The sequence below is a fragment of the Sinocyclocheilus rhinocerous genome, unplaced genomic scaffold, assembly GCF_001515625.1.
Source record: "Sinocyclocheilus rhinocerous isolate Xijiao unplaced genomic scaffold, SAMN03320098_v1.1 scaffold1523, whole genome shotgun sequence".
Taxonomy (NCBI): Eukaryota; Metazoa; Chordata; class Actinopteri; order Cypriniformes; family Cyprinidae; genus Sinocyclocheilus; species Sinocyclocheilus rhinocerous.
The window spans coordinates 586,484-604,336 of record NW_015641012.1 but is presented as its reverse complement, the minus strand read 5'-3'; the positions used below and the strand labels follow the sequence as shown (position 1 = coordinate 604,336).

Genomic DNA, 17,853 nt, shown 5'->3' with positions numbered 1-17,853 from the left:
ACTATCTGATGTGATACTGTGGCTGACGGCTGCATGGTTATAATTTTATCTCTAATAGTATCAATCTTGGAAGTAAAGAAGTTCATAAAGTCATTACTGCTGTGCTGTTGGGGAATGTCTGTGTCTGTTGATGCTGTATTTTTCGTTAATTTAGCCACTGTATTGAATAAATGCTTGGGGTTGTGTTTGTTCTCTTCTAAGAGAGATGAAAATTAAGTAGATCTAGCAGTTGTTAGAGCTTTTCTATAAGTAGAAGTACTTTCCCGCCATGCAATACGAAATACCTCTAGTTTTATTTTCTTCCAACTGTGCTCCATTTTCCGGGCTGCTCTCTTTAAGGCACGAGTGTGCATGTTATACCAAAGTGTCAGACTGTTTTCCTTAATCTTCTTTAAGCGTAAAGGAGCAACAGTGTCTAAAGTACTAGAAAAGAGAGAGTCAATAGTTTCTGTTACACCATCAAGTTTTTCTTGGATTATTGGATTTGCTGAGGAATTGAGACAAGTCAGGAAGATTATTTACAAAGCAGGCTTTTGTGGTAGCAGTGATGGTTCTACCATATTTGTAACAAGGAGTTGAATTTGCAGCTTTAGCTATATGGAGTATACACAAAATTAGATAATGTTCCAATATATCATCAACAAGTATCCGATTCCTGACCTTAAGTATCCTATTCCAGAATTGGAATCGATTTTTGATTCCCAAGCCGGTACTGGTTAAATAAAATGCTCTAAATAAAATGGTCAGAGATCCAGTTTGTTTATCCAGATTCAGTCTGTCTCTGAATCTCCCATCAAGAACATCATCATATACAGTACAGTGATTCTGTAGGTCTCTTTATTGATTTAAAGTGTTTTCAGCTCCAAACCTCCACCAAATCCATTCAACATGCATTAATTCAGTAAGATCAGAGTTTAGACTGCCTGCTGTGCTACCCAGATAGCAAGCATCCATTGAAACAATGTTAAATCAATGTTAATGCATCATCGTTAACCGCATTGAATAAACATCACATTTGCACCCACAATTGATGTAAAAAACGTGGAAATTTCATCAAAAAATCAACGGTAATGGCATTAAATCAATGTTACATTGTGCTGTTGGTTCAACATCATGCTTACAATCTCAGAAAATGAATCACAACAATTAGAACTGACTTAAAGCCACACAGCCTGAAATCAACTGCAAATAAAAGACATTAAATCTCTCAAGATCCCAGCAGAGGAGGATTAAACAACTCCACAAACAGATTTACCAACTTCTCACATATTACTAACCAGCCTGAATTTATTTCTGTCAGACGTCTAGAGAAGCTCTTATTGAGAAATAACAGAGGTTTAGATGTTGATGTTTCATTGTTTTGTATGAAGTTACCATTATTGAGGTCAGGAAGTGACGTCACTTCCTGTTTGTTGCTGCTGTGTGTTTTGAGTTTGAGCTCCGTCAAGTTAATTCTTTATCATCTATTTTTTTATCTTAAAATCTATTTTATACACCATAATTTTCGTTTCTATAACGTGTGAATATATCCCCTATCGTATTCTACAACAAAAACAATCAGAGCGCCTTGTTATCACTAGTTCTATTTTGATTTCCCGAGTCCGCTATTAGCATATAGCCCGTTAGCATCGCCAGCGTGGTTGCCGCTAATCTCGCTTACATTGCTAATACTCTATTCACACACATTACCATTGTTTTACTCACTGTTACTTGCTTTAATGGTGGATGTGTGTCTACCTTTGAGTGCAGGTGAGGACACGTTCGAGCTGCATTTGCTGGAGGCCGTGGAGAAGCAGATCCGCGATCTGGTGGAGAGGCAGACCCAGCTGAGAGAGCGGAGAGTCTGGAAACATCCCGGGCTGACGCTCACAATTCCGGGGTAAGTATACAGCGCGCTGCTAACTCTCCCACCACCTCTACTCCGTGTGTTTCTCTGCACAGGCTCGGTGCACCCAGGACGCAATCTTCCCAGATGTCCTTCACTCCGGTGCCGGGACACCACGGACCCTGGGTGCACCCACAGCGAAAGACGCGAGCCAGGCCCCGGGCGATGACCTCTTCCCCTCTGCCGACCTCTGGTCTTCGAGATCTCCAGCCGGAACCGCTTCGCTCCCCTCCGTTTCTGCCATATGTACATTAACTGACAGTCACCACTGATAAGCTACCACTAAATATTGTAGAAACTTAATTTGCTGTAAAGTTGCTATACAAATAAACTTGAATTTAATTATTTGCTTTAGTTAGGCTCCTGACCCTTGACTTTTTAACATCAGTTTTCTTTTTTTTTCTGGCTGCTGCAATTGAGCATTTAAAAGACATTTATTATGGCAAAATACAAAACAAAAAACAAGCAGTAGCTGATTTTTTTTTAAAGTTAACTTTCAAAATGTAGTCTTTTGTTTCAGTTTTTTGTAGTTGATTGTCCACTTCATCAAGCACAGTTTGGTGTCTATGTTCTTGTTTGTTTTACTGATTCAGAAACCGCTTCAGATGATTCAGCATAGGCGGAAGGTGAACGAACTCCAGGGTATAAGACTAAAGTAGCCTAATGTTAGTGTAATTAAATATGCACATCAGAAACCCGTCTTTTTAGGCAAGTACCAGATATGGGTGTCATGCCATAAAATATTTGAATACAGCTGAATTTACCTTTAACATGATCACAGTTTAATAAAAACATTGTAAGTTACTAATTATTTCCTTATTTTATTTAATTTCCACGGTTATTCAAACAGTGAATTATATCCCGAAAGTTACATTATCACATAATCACTGTGCGAGTTTAAGCACTCTAAAAAAACTCCCGTTATAATCAGTGAAGCTGTCCACAATGTGAGAAGAAACTCTTACATATATTGTACACACATCTACACTCTGTTATTTATGATGAGAGAATCCGTGAGAGAGCAGAATTCAGTTAGCGAGCGTTTTGGCAATTTGTCCAATTTGGTGGCATTTTTACCTCAAGCCTCAGTTAATTTCAGACCAGTGGCCAGGGGAAGGCAATATGATTCAGTGAGAGAGCAGTCCAACCGCGCTCGTCCAGTTCACAGAAAAGAGCTGGTTAGACTAGTCCAAGGGGAACCCCCCTGCTGAACATTTCTGTATTGCGCCACAGTCTCAGAGCGCTGACGCAGCTGTGTGTGACCTCGATGTGCATGCGTCCCACGGTCCATGCTCTCCACGGGACTCGAGCTTTCAGCCACATGTGCAGAAGATCCAGGTGGCAAACTGCCATAAGTCCTAGGAACCTCTGGAATTCCCTCAAGGGTACAGACCGGCCCAATCTGAAGTGGCGTAGAGTTGCATCCATGTACTTTGAGAATGTACACGAGACTAAAGCCAGCCCGAATGGGAGAACTGAATACTGGTACGCTGTGCCCTCGAACGCAAACCTCAGGAAGTGCCTGTGGCGCGACACCATCTGAATATGGAAATATGCATCCTTCAGATCTACGGATGCAAACCAGTCCTCGGGATGCCGGCATTCTAAACGCACGCTTGTGAAATGCTGTGTTGATGGGTCTCAGGTCCAGTCTCTCTTGGCACCACAAAGTAGTGGCTGTAAAACCCACTCTCCAGCCCACTTGGAGGGACTCAATTCATTGCTCCTTTCACGAGCAGGCTGTTGAACCCCTTGCCTCAAAACAAGGGCATTTTGAGGCAATGTCAGTGACGGGGTCACGCCGTTGAAACAGAGTGGTCTGCATCTGAATTGGAGAGAATACCCCTGTTCCATTATGCCCAGCAGCCAGCGCGAAACACTGTAGGCAAGAATGACTCCTAAGCGATTGAGGTGTTTTGTTGTTGGATGTAATAATGAACATAGCAGTAGTCATTTACTCCCGACATCTGAAGACGCAGTGGTTTAACTTTGTTTCTGAAGGGAATGCGCCCCCGATCTATATAAATGAGTCTATGTTCGCACAAATCATTCCTGATCCAACTTCACCTACAGAAGAAGTGAGTGTAAGTTTTTTTTAACGAATCTTTGCAAATCGCCTTTCCTAATAATGTGCTCATTAGCAAGTTCACTATGACTGCGGCTAAAGTAAACAGTCTCTCTGAGAGTGGCTCGGAAGAGAGGGGCGGGGTCAGCAGTGCTCATTAACATTTAAAGGAAAATGCTACAAAACTGCATGCTCTGAAAAGAGCTGTTTTTGACAGGGTAAAAAAGGTGTTTTTTACACTACCATTGAGAAATTTTAACCAAACTATGTTACAGACTTTTCATTAAGACCCTAAAGAATCATATCAACTTGTGGAAAATGGGCAATCCTTTGACCCCTTTAAATAGGATGAAGATGGCTTTTATCAATATAAAATTTAATTAAAATTAGTTCAAAAGGAATTAAATACTCTGTTGAATGGAGCAAGGAAAAAAAACATAGAGACATTATAGAACAACGTTTTTACTCTGGGGATTCCAGAAAATTATGGGATGTTATGAAAGAAGTAACTAATATGGAACCCCTCCGGAAAAGGCTTTTAATTAGTAATGACCAGCAAAGAGCAAATGATCTGAAGGTTTTTTTTCTTAGGTTTGAGTCACCTTTGGAGCAAATGGCTGATTTAGACTCTATTATGTGTAATTCAGATCAGAGATTAGAGGTTGCCCCACACATAGTTTGTTCGCTATTTAAAGGTAAATGCACCCAAAAAAATTTACGGGTCCTGATGGAATCTCTGCCTTCTTGTTAAAAACTTGTGCCAATGAACTTACTCCAGCATTCTGTCATATCTTTCAGAGATCTTTAGATTTGCATAACATTTTTTTTGCCCAGTTGAGAATTGTGATTTTAGACCTGTGGCTTTGACTTCAAATATTATTAAATGTTTTGAAAGACTAGTAGTAAATGTTCTAAAAGAGGAGGTCAAATTATCACTTGACCCGCTTCAGTTCACTTATAAGGCTGGAGGAGGCACTGAAGATGCTATTAACTGTATCACTCATTTGGTAAATAGACATTTAGAGGCATATGCACATTTACTTTTTTTTGATTTTATTATTATTATTATTATTTTTTTTAGATACACTCCAACCCAAAAGACTAATTAAGAAGCTGATAGAATTGGAAGTGAACCCCTTTTGTATCAAATGGTTTTATTCATTTTTAACAAATCGTATCAACAATTGTTATTCTGAGGTGAAAACCCCTATTATGGGGACCCCGCAGGTCTGTTTTAGTTCACAAATTTTGTTTACATTATATACTAATGAGTGTGTTTTATGTCACAATAATATTTTTTTATTAAATTCTCTGACAATATAGCAATACTGAGTTTATTGAACAGGAATACTAGCATTTTTACAGTCTTTTACCGTTAAATTCACGGTCATTTTTTACATTGTACTCCTTCGCAGTACTTTTTAGAAGTTGCCAGATTTGTAGGATGGTGTGATGATAATTCCTTGATTCTAAATGAAACAAAGACTGTTGAAATGATCTTCGTCCTTATGTCTGTGGGGGATCATAGTCCTGTAATAATACATGGAAATTTTATTGAACAGGTTTCATTGTATAAATACTTTGGTGTTTTTATGGACAATTCGTTATGTTGGTCTTCTCACATCAACAGTCTCTGTTCTACATTGCAACAGAGGTTATATTTTTTGTGAAGGTTAAAAGTAGAGATGCACCGATTGCAATTTTCTTGGCCGATTCCGATTTCTGATTTTTCGTTAGTGTGATCTGCCGATACCGATTTTTGACGAGTTTTCTTCAACGCAAAGTTTTATTTTCATAAAAAAACAAGTAAAAAGTCAGTAATAAAATAAGAACACAAAAAAATTGCAAACAGCAGCACAAATAAATGCAATAGAATAAAGAGAGCTATGAAACTATGTTTTTCAGGTAAGTTTTTATTCAAACACATTTCATTACACCAAATACACAAAATAATGTTCTTTTTAGCAGCATCATATGACCCCTTTAAAGTTATAAAACATATTCAGTCAAGAGCAGAAAGTGATGTTTCGTCTGGAATGCGGCCCAGACCACCTCCTGAAGTGGTTTGAGCGATCGGATTTATATCCGTCTCGAATGCGTTTCGGAGGGCATTTACACCTGCTCTTTTCACAATCTGATAGCTATCCGATCAGAAAAAAACGCATGAAGTGATCAGGTGTAAACAGGCCCATGTTACACAACATGCGTTCTCTTTCTCAACTATTTAACGTTCCAAAACTGACTGTGTTTAACTGGATACTCGCCAAGATGGGCATTTTGACAACATTTTGTATATATTTGAACGTTTTAGCGCAGTTAGCCACTCATTTTGGTATTTGTGGCTCACAAGCTGTTTGAGACTGAGTGCGGCTTGTGAACGCTCCACTAATATTGATCCACTAGTAAGCGCAAAACCAGCGGGAATGACTAAAATAATGCGCAAATACAAGCATTTAACCGGAGCGAATGAGACGTGTGAGAGAGAGAAGGGGTCGTCGGAGAGAAGAGAGCGAGAATGCGCGGCTGACGTTATTGCCTGTGCCGCTGGTAACAAAACAGATCGACTCGGAATCGGAAAGAAGTGAGACTGATCAGCCGATCACCGATCACCGATCCGGGCCGATCATGAGGAAAATCGGCCGATTCCGATCCCTGGCCGATCGATTGGTGCATCTCTAGTTAAAAGTATTTGGGGTAAATCAGAAGATTTTTTCTGTTCTATCAGTCTGTTTTTGAGAGTTTGATAAGATATGGTATTACAGCATGATATGGAAACATGACTGTCCAATCAAAATTGAAACTTGCTCAACTTGTATATACTGCTCTAAAAATAGGAGGATGGGAAGCGAAACGACCAGTATGAGGTATCTGTAAAACAACACTAACCAACATTAGAAAATAAACAAACAACACCAACTGTTAAAAAACCAAAAACAAGTTCAATAGCACAAATAAAACCAACAAGAACTTAAAAAAAACTCTACAGCATGATCTATCATGCTGCATTGCGTGCTGGGTGCCTTCATAGTACATCTGCACTGTAGAAACATAGAACATTTCTGAGAGTGTAGTTAGATACAAGCAAAGTTCCTCTGTGAAATTACTGTGAAAGTAATGCAATTATTAACTTATAATATACTGTAATTTCACACTAAAAATGTTGACTGTGTAAAACCTATTGAGCTGTATATGATACCATATGTTAAAGTCAGCAAAACTGATATGACAATCCCTAAACTATGATGTGTAGTGAGGTAAGAGGTGCTAAAGTCCGGAGTCACTTCCGGCAAAAAGAATGCTGGCGCATTGTGGCTGCCGCTTCTTCATCCGGGTTTTGTTTTGTTTTGTTGTTTGTTTTAAATTGTTTAAAATTTTACTGTTTTACACATTTTTTTGCATCACTGTGTCTAACACTGGCTACCTTGGGAACTTGGATTTTACCGTCTGGAATTATGTGGTGCTTTGTTCTACGGCTTGCCATTGTTCAGGACTGCTGCGTTGGTGCTCTCGGTTCCGTGAGTCTGACCAGAGCTTGACCTTGCTTCGTGTCTGGGATTGTGTACTCCTTCTGCGGTGCTAAGTGTTGACGTACTTGGATATGACTTTGTGTAACTTGCTGGATCTATTGCTTCTATCATGCGCATCTGCTTGCTAACCATTGTCATCTTCATTTCAACTCTGACTGGACTTTGTGGTGAGTGGATCCTTCAGCACTTGGATCTTGACATAATAAGGTACTCTCTTTCTGAGCTCCTCTCATTGAAACATGAACTGACTCCTGAAATTTGTGTTCAAAAAACTTTACGGTCGCTTCAACTCCTGCGTCGACCGATGTATTGTCACAGAGGGTCACAGTGGAGCTTTTATACAACTGGTGCTGGAGTTAAAGTTTTATGTTCCCACTCTGCACGTCTCGGCATTCACCCTTACTCTCGCCGTGGCATTTGTCCTGCAAACATATCTTATCTTCAAATACCAACTAACTGTTCTGCGAGAGTGCGGCTTGACTCTTTGAACTTTGCACATTTTAATGCTCGTTCACTGAACAATATGACTGCACTACTTCACGATATCATCTTGGACAAAAAACTTGATTTCTTCTGTATTTTTTGAAACATGGCATCAGCAAAATGACTTTCTAAATCTTAATTTGACTACTCCATCTGATTATATGTACATCGATAGACCACGGCTAACTGGGAAAGGAGGAGGCCTTGCTGTTATCTTTAGATCTGATGTATCTGTGACTGAAACACTAGATGTTTCCTAGTGTAACATCATTTGAGTATATTGCTTTCAGAGTTAATTGTGCCTCCACTGTTCTTATTCTGTTTATTTATCGTCCACCTAAATCAAATCTTTTTGTTCAGCTATGATTCTCGTTGGTGACATTAATATTCATGTGGATAATTCAACTTGTTGTCAAACTGTACATTTCCTGGAGACACTTGATTTTTTTTAACTTGACCCAGCATGTTAATTTTCCTTCCCCATACCCAGATAGCATGCGGATGTGGGCCACTTAAGGCAATTATATGGCACTGGTGGCCTTCCTATGGCCCATACAAAATGGATGTAAGCCTGAAGTGGCCCACATGTGTAATAACAAAAATGGCCCAAATTTATCAAATCACATGTGGGCCTCTGTAGGCAAAGATGTGGTGCTCACGGCAATGTGTAATCTGAATGTGACCCTAAGGTGGCCAATGTGGTAAATAGTGAACATGGCCCAAATAGTGCCAACCAAATGTGATCCACATTTGGCAAAAATGTGGCACAATCGACAAAGGCTAATCAGGGTGTAAACCAAATGTGGTCCACATATGTTTCAGCAAATGTGGCCCAGGTATATTAAAATGTATCTGGGCCAGTTTTGGTAAATATATGGCATGGTAAGCACTGGCTAATGTGGCTGTGAGCCTAAAGTGGCCTACATATGATGCCACAAATGTGGCCCAGTTATCCTAAACCATATCTGGGCCAGTTTTGGCAAGGATATGGCACGGTAAGGACTGGCTAATGTGGCTGTGAGCCTAAAGTGGCCCACATATGATGCCACAAATGTGGCCCAGTTATCCTAAACCATATCTGGGCCAGTTTTGGAAAAGATATGGCACGGGAAGCACTGGCTAATGTGTCTGTGAGCCTAAAGTGGCCTTTATATGATGGCACAAATGTGGCCCACCCTGCAAACAAGCCTGCACTGGCCCTTTACGGGCTGCCAGCGCAGGGCCCCTGAGAATTTGCTCATCGGCAAAACGTTGGCCCCTTAGCACTGGCCCTGCACGGGCAGCCCTCACTTAGCCTCCAGAAAGCCTTAGCACTGTTTTATTGAAAACAATAAAGTTTGAAGTCACCATTATGGAGGTAAGCGCTTGCTTTAGTTGGGCTCTTGACCCTTGAATTCTTAACTTTAATGTTTTTCTGGCTGTTATAACTGTGTGTTTCTGAAGCACGTTTGTTATAGCAAAACTTGCAAGAAAACACCTGATCTGATGAAACAGTCGTCATATAGTGTTCTGATTCACTGATCTCACCCAGAGTTTGATCTCTGAGAACATTATTTAGATTTAATTATTTCACGTTATAGTAACCCTAGAATACAACTGCATTAAATTTTGATCTGCTTTAATATTTTAAAAATTTTTCAGTTGTTATGCAGAAATTATTTGGATGGGATCATGTAGATTCACACATATAGCAAGATTCAGCGTATGAACCTCAACAACGGTGACAATCAACGAAAAGCTTGTTTTGTGATGTTCAGAGTTGATCTGAATATTTTGTTGACTGTCAACGTTAATGGCAGTTTTTTTTATATGTGCTGTGCAGCATAAAAACAGAAGTGCACTATAATGATTGTACTCTTAATGTCACAGTTTCTGTTAATTTGGACTTTGTTTTCCTTTTGCACCGTTTCCCTTGTTGTGTTGATTGTATTATTGTTCAGGTGTGCCTAGTTAATTAACCTTGTTTGGTCTGAGGACTTAAGTTCCTGTATGTTCACTTTGAGTTTGTCTGGTCTTCATGTCTTAAATGTTGCTGTGCTACATTGTGTTTGGATTTACCCTTGTTGGATTAAAGACTTATGATATTATAACCTTTCATCTTTGTCGTGCACGCTTTAACACAGCGTAGCTAATGTTGAAACAAGTAAACCATACCTGATATTTCCAGTGTTTGCTGCTTCTTTCAATGGATTCAAGGAAAAAACAGTCCCATCATCAGTAGTCATGGAGCTTATTTTACCATATTTATTTAGAATATCAGCCCAATGTAGTTGAACAGCTTCTGATGTTGGCACGTCGCTCTCAGAGAAAAACAGTTTGAAGTGAAGTCTTCAAGGTATCTGGTCACTAAGTTAGTTAGCTTGTGTTTTGTTTGTTATTTTAGGCAATATTCTCTCCTGAAGATTTATTTCCCTATTTTTGTTAAACTTTTTGACAAAGTTAATAAACATTTCTTACTCTTCTTTAACATGGTTATGTTTTCACTCTGAGACTGAGGCTGAAGTGAGTTCTCCTCGTATTCTTTCTTGTTTGTTGGTTTATTTGTTATCATATTTTCTAAGCCTTTCCCGTAGGGAAGAAAAATCAAAAGTGAGATCTCTTTAACATCTCAAATATTTCTCCTAGACAGAAATGAGGTTACTTTAAGATCGAATTGAGATGTTAGCTTGAAAACTTGTCTTCTGAGACAAAAACTCTAACACTCTCACAATGGTCTCCTTTAAAGCTTTAGAAGAGATCTCAACAACATCACACACTGTGCTCAGACATTTCTCCTAGTCTAAAGACTGTCTCCTCCAAAGTTTCTAACAAGATCTCAACAGCATCACACACTGTGCTCAGATTTTTCTCCTTGGCTACAGACATTGGATCTCTCACATTTGTCTCTTTTAAAGCTTTAGATGAGGTCTCAACATCATAAAACACTGTGCTCAGATTTTTATCCTCATCTAGAGACTCTGGATCTCTCACATTTGTCTCCTCAAAAGTTTAGATTAGAGATCACAACAACATCACACTCTGTGCTTAGATTTTTCTCTTTAGCTAAATAATCTGGGGGTCTCATATTTGTCTCCTGTAAAGCTTTAGAAGAGATCTAAAGCTTTACAGGGGGGAATCATAAATTCAGAGTTAAAAGGCTATATTGAGAGAGATTATGCAGAAATAAGGATAATGTTACCTTTTATAAGACAATGTTTATGTACTTAGGCACATAATTTGTTGTTGGAAATAGTAATGTACCGGATGCCTTAATACAAACTGATTTACAGAAAATGTAAACCTGGAGCTTTTTTTTTTGCTGAAATGCACATAAATGGCTTATGACTCAGTCTTGATTATTAATTGACTAATTTGATTGTCTTCTAAAGCTTTAAAGAAGACCATTGTGAGAGTGTTAGAGTTTTTGTCTCAGGAGACAAGTTTGAGAAGCAGGAGACTCAAGCAAAAGTTTCCATTCAATCTTAAAGTAACCTCATTTCTGTCTAGGAGAAATATTTGAAATGTTAAAGAGATCTCTTTTTTTATGTTTCTTCCCTCTGGTTAGCTTCAATGTCATTTATCCACAACATTTCAATCAAACACAATACATGCATTGTCATATTTGAAGTTGTTTTATGTAGAGGGTGTTTTGTTACAAAACAAAATATTAATGCTAAAAAAACAAACAAAAAAACACCGGTACACTGGTAAATTGTTACATTTGTTAAAAAAAAGTATTGCTCTTATACTAAACATCTTGCACTTGTAAGTCCTTTCTAGTGTGTTTGGAAAATGTGGTGTTTCTCCTAAAATAAAACTGAAGACATCTTAAAGGGGTGGTTCAGTGGTTTTTTTTCTAGGCTTGATTGTGTTTATGGGGTGCAGTCTAACATCTGTTAATGCTTAGTTTTTTAAAAAACGCATTATTTTTCACATAATTTACCTTTATTCCACAACTTCTTTTACGAAGCCCCTCACTCAGAAATAGGCGATGGGCTCTGATTGGTTAGCTAGCTCAGTGTGTTGTAATTGTTTACACTCCCATTTTTAACGCTTCTCATAGCTATATGAAAATAAGTGTATAATTGTAACAGTTAATTTTTGGAGCTGAGCTGAGCTGAATGAGAGAGAGAGCTGTCAGAATTTTAAAAGACGATATCTCCGTTTGCATTGATCTTTCAACTTCGTAACTTTGCAGATATTGTTTATGCTCAAACAGCAACATTACACACTAACTAACGTTAAAAAAGTGAAATCGCAATGAACCACCCCTTTAAGACAAAGCTAATAGCTCAATGAGACATATAAAGAGAATCAGCCCTTAATATCCTGAGCGTAGAGTAAGCTCTGTCAGAGCCATAGCCTTGTGGGCAGCACATCGACATGAAGGCATATCTGAACCTCAGACAACATGGGTTCAAATCCCAGCTAAAGGTACTTTCTTGCTCCTGTTCTGTCATTTTGTATTCCTTTCTTTCAGAACTTTCTCATGTCTCAGTTGTGTCTACTTTTATTTCTCCTAAGGATTTTTAGGAGAAACATCTGAGACACTGTTGAGACTAAAATGAGAAATACATGAGAATCACCTCTATGTCTCCTGAGGTTAGAAAGAGCAACCACTGAGCAATAAAATATTCCTATAATGGAGTCTTGATAGAGATTGCAGCAAGACAATAAATATATATTCTAATGTTTCTTCCACCACAATCTCAGTTTTGAGTCTTTTTTTCTCAAATATTTCTCCTGTCTCATTTGTGTCTACTTACATTTCTCCTAAGGAATTTTAGGAGAAACATCTGAAATGTTGGTACTAAAATGAGAGATATATGAGCATCTCATCTAAGTCTCCTGAGCTTAGGAAAAGCAACCACTGAGCAATACATTTTTCCTATGGGTTGTTACCTCCCCTCCTAACCATTATACTAGGAGGAGAACGTAATAATTGGGGCTCGCCCAGGATTTTGAGGTTTACACAATTACGGGTAGAACACTACCCCCAAGATAAACCTCAAAATCCTGGACAAGCCCCCAATTGTTACGTTCTCCTCCCAGTCTATTTTCTATGATGGCTGAGAATGAAGTTTGTTTATCAAGTCTTACTTCCCTCAGACTCATCGTCTCTCCTTTCTGCTTCTCTGTGACTGCTTCGTACATAAAAAATTTTTAAAAAAAAAATCTGTTGTCCATCTACATTTTAGTCAAAATAAGATCATCATATTATTTAGAAACATACTTTAGTTTCGTCCAGTGCTTGAAGTGGAAATACGAAACTGCCGGTACTCCCGATGCGTGAGGGACATCGCGTTCTGGGGCTGGGGGATCCCCCTCGGTGGAAATTGGGAGGGCACAGGGCAGCATGTGAGAAGTGCCGGTGTCCTGGCATTTCATCCTACCCGACATATTGTCCTACCAGGGTTTACATCAATATTGCGTCAATTTTCTCACGCTGAACAACACAATGACTGTATTTGCATTACTGTAAGGGTAGATTTAGTGTTGGGGTATAGGTGTAGGCGTTAATAAAGCATAATCTGATGGTTAGCATTTTTTGTTGTCGCATTGTGCTACCTACTGTTTTGATGGGATGTAGCAAAATCTGACAGGGTAGCACAAATCGTCAGAACACCTTCCCGGAACGGCAGAAAACTTCACGGTACGCTAAGGATAAAAGTATAAAAGTGCTGCTACAGCGTACAGGTGTGTACCAGCCCACTTTGAGCACTGATTTTGTGATTTTTTCATAGCCCACCTCAACTGCATGCTGACACTTCTGCGTGAAAGTCTGCGAATTGCAGTTAAACACATACAGTAGTTGCGCGCAGGCATTGATTTCTGCGCGCATGTGTCAGTTTGTTTTCGGGTAAACTGCGTTGCTTTTACAAGCGTTGATTTGGTTGTTGCATATAGATTAATTTCTTTATTCCGGAATTATCACTCTAAATTAATACACTGACAAATAATGTAAATTATAATGCAAACTTTAGATTTTACTGGGGCACAGCAGATTGTTACTGGGGCATGTGCTAGGGACGCCCATGCATTTGATAATACCTAGAATATCAAAATCAACTGCGGGCGGCAGATCCTTTTCCTATTTAGCACCCAAACTCTGGAACAATCTACCTAGTGTTGTTCGGAAGGCAGACACATGCTGTTCATTTAAATCTGAATTAAAGACCCATCTCTTTAACCTGGCATACACATAACACACTACCGCATTTCTATAATTCAAATATGTTAAAGGATTGTTAGGCTGTAACACTTCCCATAACACCCGATGTACTTGCTATAAGAAGAATGGCATATACGCTAATATTAGTCTCTTTCATTCTTATTCCGAGGTCACTGTAGCCATACGGATCCAGTCCGTATTCAGACCAGATGATCACCGTAGCCTGCAGGATTTCAGCAGAGGGTATGCACAGAGACGCGTTTTTAAAAAAATTTTTTTTTACAAAAAGCAACGGAATGGTCAAAGATGTCCATCGCATGTTCACACAGGAAAACAACTGAAAAACAGTGCGGGTGGACACAAACACCGATTCGGTGTGAATGGCCTCTTATTCACAGGACTCAAAATATATTCTTTTGTTTCCGTTGTTTGTAGTTGATTGTCCACTTCATCCAGCACAGTTTGGTCCAAGGTTATTTTCGTAAACGAAAACTAAAACTAAGACGAAAACGATTGATGAAAAAACAATTTCGTAAACTGAAATAAAATAATAATTATCAAAAATAAATAATCGTTTTCGTAATCATTTACGTTCTCATCCCTTGGCGGAAAAATATATGAGCTGTGTGTGTGGCGGTGGCGGTTTAGGGAAATACCCGTAAATGGCGCATTGCGCACGTGAGGTTATCTTCTGGAGAGACGCAAAGCAGTTTAAAGGGGTCATATGGGCGTATATTTGTATACTTTTACCATTTAATCAATCTCAGCATGTGCTAATTTTGTGTCGCTAGACATTTGCATCACTAAAGCTAAATTATGCCTAAGTCTTTCTTTGGCCTGCGCTCTGGAAGTGATCTGTTAATTCTGCTAACCTTTAATTAAAACTGAAACTAAACTATATAAAAACTAAATAAAAATGTGTTCACAAAATAAACTAAACTAAAACTAACAGCAATATTAATGAAACTAATAAAAACTAAACTGAATTGTATAGCAAATTTGAAAACTATATTAAAATAAAACTAATTTAAAAATTCAAAACTATAATAACCTTGGTTTGGTCTCTGTATTCTTGTTTGTTTTACTGACTAAGAAACCGCTTCAGGTGATTCAAATTAGGTGGTGAACCACCTCCAGGTAAAAGTAGCCTAATGTTAGTGTAATCTATTAACTATGCACATCATAAGCCCCTATTTTTAGATTATCATGTCATAAAATATTTTAATATGACTGAATTTATATTTAACATTATCATAGTTTAATAAAAACATTGTAAGTTACTAGTTATTTCATTATTTTGTTTAAATTCCATGGTTATTCAAACAGCGAGTAAATTATACTGAACAAAATTATAAACACAACACTTTTGTTTTTGCCCCTCTTTGAGTTCAGCTCATGAAAAATGGGGGCAAAAACAAAAGTGTTGTGTTTATAATTTTGTTCAGTGTATATACCGAAAGAGAGCAAAGAATTTACATGATCACATTATCACTAGTCTGGAATGAGTTTAAGCACTCTCAAACAACTCACATTATTATCACTGAAGCTGCCTACACTGGGAAATGAATCTCTTACTTGCATTGTACATCTGCACTTTGTTGTTTATGATGAGAAAATTCAGGCGAGAGCAGAATTCAGTCAACGAGCACGCGCACTGAACAAAACTCCAGCTTTTCAGCGTTGACTCATCTGAACGCTTCTGATTGGTCATTGCATTCATAAACTCAACAGAATCGTGTGTGATTGCTTATAATGCGCAACGCTGTAGAACACGTAAAAAGAAATATGATGCGATATGCTCCGATAATGCCGCAATCAACACTTTATTTCATTTTCACTTTATTCGCAACAGCCGTAATAATAGATTTTAGTTTAGTTTTGTGCAGGGGCATTTTTATCCAATTTGATGGTATTTTTTGCCTCAAGCCCCCATTAATTTCCGACCCGAGGCCAGGGAAAGGCTGTATGATTCAGTGAGAGAGCAGTTCAAATGCATTTAGCCAGTTCACCGAAAAGAGAGAACTGACTCAAAAGAATGATTAAATCACGAATGATTGACATCGCTGGTTCATTCGACAGAACAGGACACAACTAGGTAATAACTGCTGAAATATTCGCAGGGAAAATGTTTCTCAGCATCAGGTCAGTCAGAGCGCTCACAGTACGCACAGTGCGTACAGCCGTACACCTGCAGGTGCCACTGACCGTAGCCACCCAGATCCAGTCCATATCCAGACCAGATAGTGAATCAGCACCTAGAGACGACCTCTACAGCGCGGAGTATCAGCGGAGACCATGTCAACTAGATTATTAACACTTACTTCCCCTCACTCCATGGCAAATCCTTAAATGAATGGTATTCAGGGGAAAAAAAACAATGAAACATATAAGTAACCATGTAAGATAAAAATATACTAGCCTATATAAATAATTGTGGCATTTATTACAAACAACATTTATTTTAAAAGCCAAGCCTAAATGAATTTATTTGAATCGAAACTGAAACTGAAACGACGTTGGGCTTGTGCATCTCTCATTCAGTCCAAAGTTTCCATATATCCGATTTAACATCTGCATGCTAAATTATTTATGAAACGAAGGCTTCGTACTTCAGTTGGATCCTAAAATAGCCTACAAGTAAATCAGCATCCTTATACAGAGAAATGCGTTTGGAATAACATCATGTAGACAGGTGATGACACAGCCTTTATATTATAACTGTCCCAGCTATTCAAAACTGGGATTGCTATACCAGAAAAAAAGGGGGGACCAGTATCTTTGCAAAGGGTCTAATTGGTTATTGGGTGTAAGTTCTGCAGTAAACGCAAAAAGGCCCAAAACAGTCTAAATTCCTTTTCCAAATGTGTATTAAACCATTTTCACTCCAGAAATGTCCCATAATCTGTAGATTAGCCAAACCAGTACAGGTCAATGGTTGTAGTTCATGAATAAATCAACTGTCTTATCTGATGATTAGATGATTTCTGTATTTGTAGAAGTCCTTGAAGTAGGGGGCCAGGAACGCTTTGGGTATAATCCTTGAGCAGTTGCAATAATGCACTCAAAAGAACTCCACAGTTGTGCATCCACACAGCAACATGGTTGTAAACATGCTAGCTTCAGCATGTATTGCGACAATTAAGCACAAGAAGAAGCAAAACAAGAAAAATACTGGTTGAACAGCAAACAAAATGTTTCTCAAACCAGGATTGTTTGTAGGAACTTTTGGGGAATGGTCCCATGAGGTCAACTCCCAACATGTGCCTGGGTTCCACTACTGGTGTAGACTGCATGTGGCCTGCTAGTTTTGAAATGGACGGTTTGTATTGCTGACATACCTGACACTCCTTACAATGTTTCCATACATCTGAACGTAGAGTAGGCAAGTAGCAAATGTCTACAAGTCTTAACAGAGTTTTGAGCCTTCCAAGATGTCCACTTAGCGGGTTGTTGTGTGCGTAGTTGAGGAAACTTTGTCTTAAACAGGTAGGAATGACTAATTGAAGTTTGGGCCCTTTCTGTCCTTGCGGCATGCTGCGGAACAGAAATCCATTTTCCAACACGTAATGAATGCGAGTGAGATCTGGGTCAATGGATGCTTTGGCCTTTATGATGAGTTCTTGTATTTCTGCGTCTTCCTGTTGGGCTTTTGCGATATCGGACCATTCAATGGGAAATGAAGAGAAAGTGGTTGATGAATCCTGGGACTTTACCGATGACAGCATAGTCAGTGGAGAGGTAT

General features: G+C 38.7%; 1 protein-coding gene across 1 annotated transcript in view; it reads left to right on the top strand.

Moving 5' to 3' along the window:
- LOC107753503 (serine/arginine repetitive matrix protein 1-like) overlaps window positions 1-17,154 on the top strand; it is a 50,231-nt gene extending 33,077 nt beyond the window's left edge. Inside the window, exon 13 of the mRNA XM_016569655.1 lies at window positions 17,108-17,154. Within this exon, the coding sequence (XP_016425141.1) occupies window positions 17,108-17,154 (47 nt within the window). The remainder of the gene's footprint in view (window positions 1-17,107) is intronic.
- The last annotated feature ends 699 nt before the right edge of the window (window positions 17,155-17,853 follow it).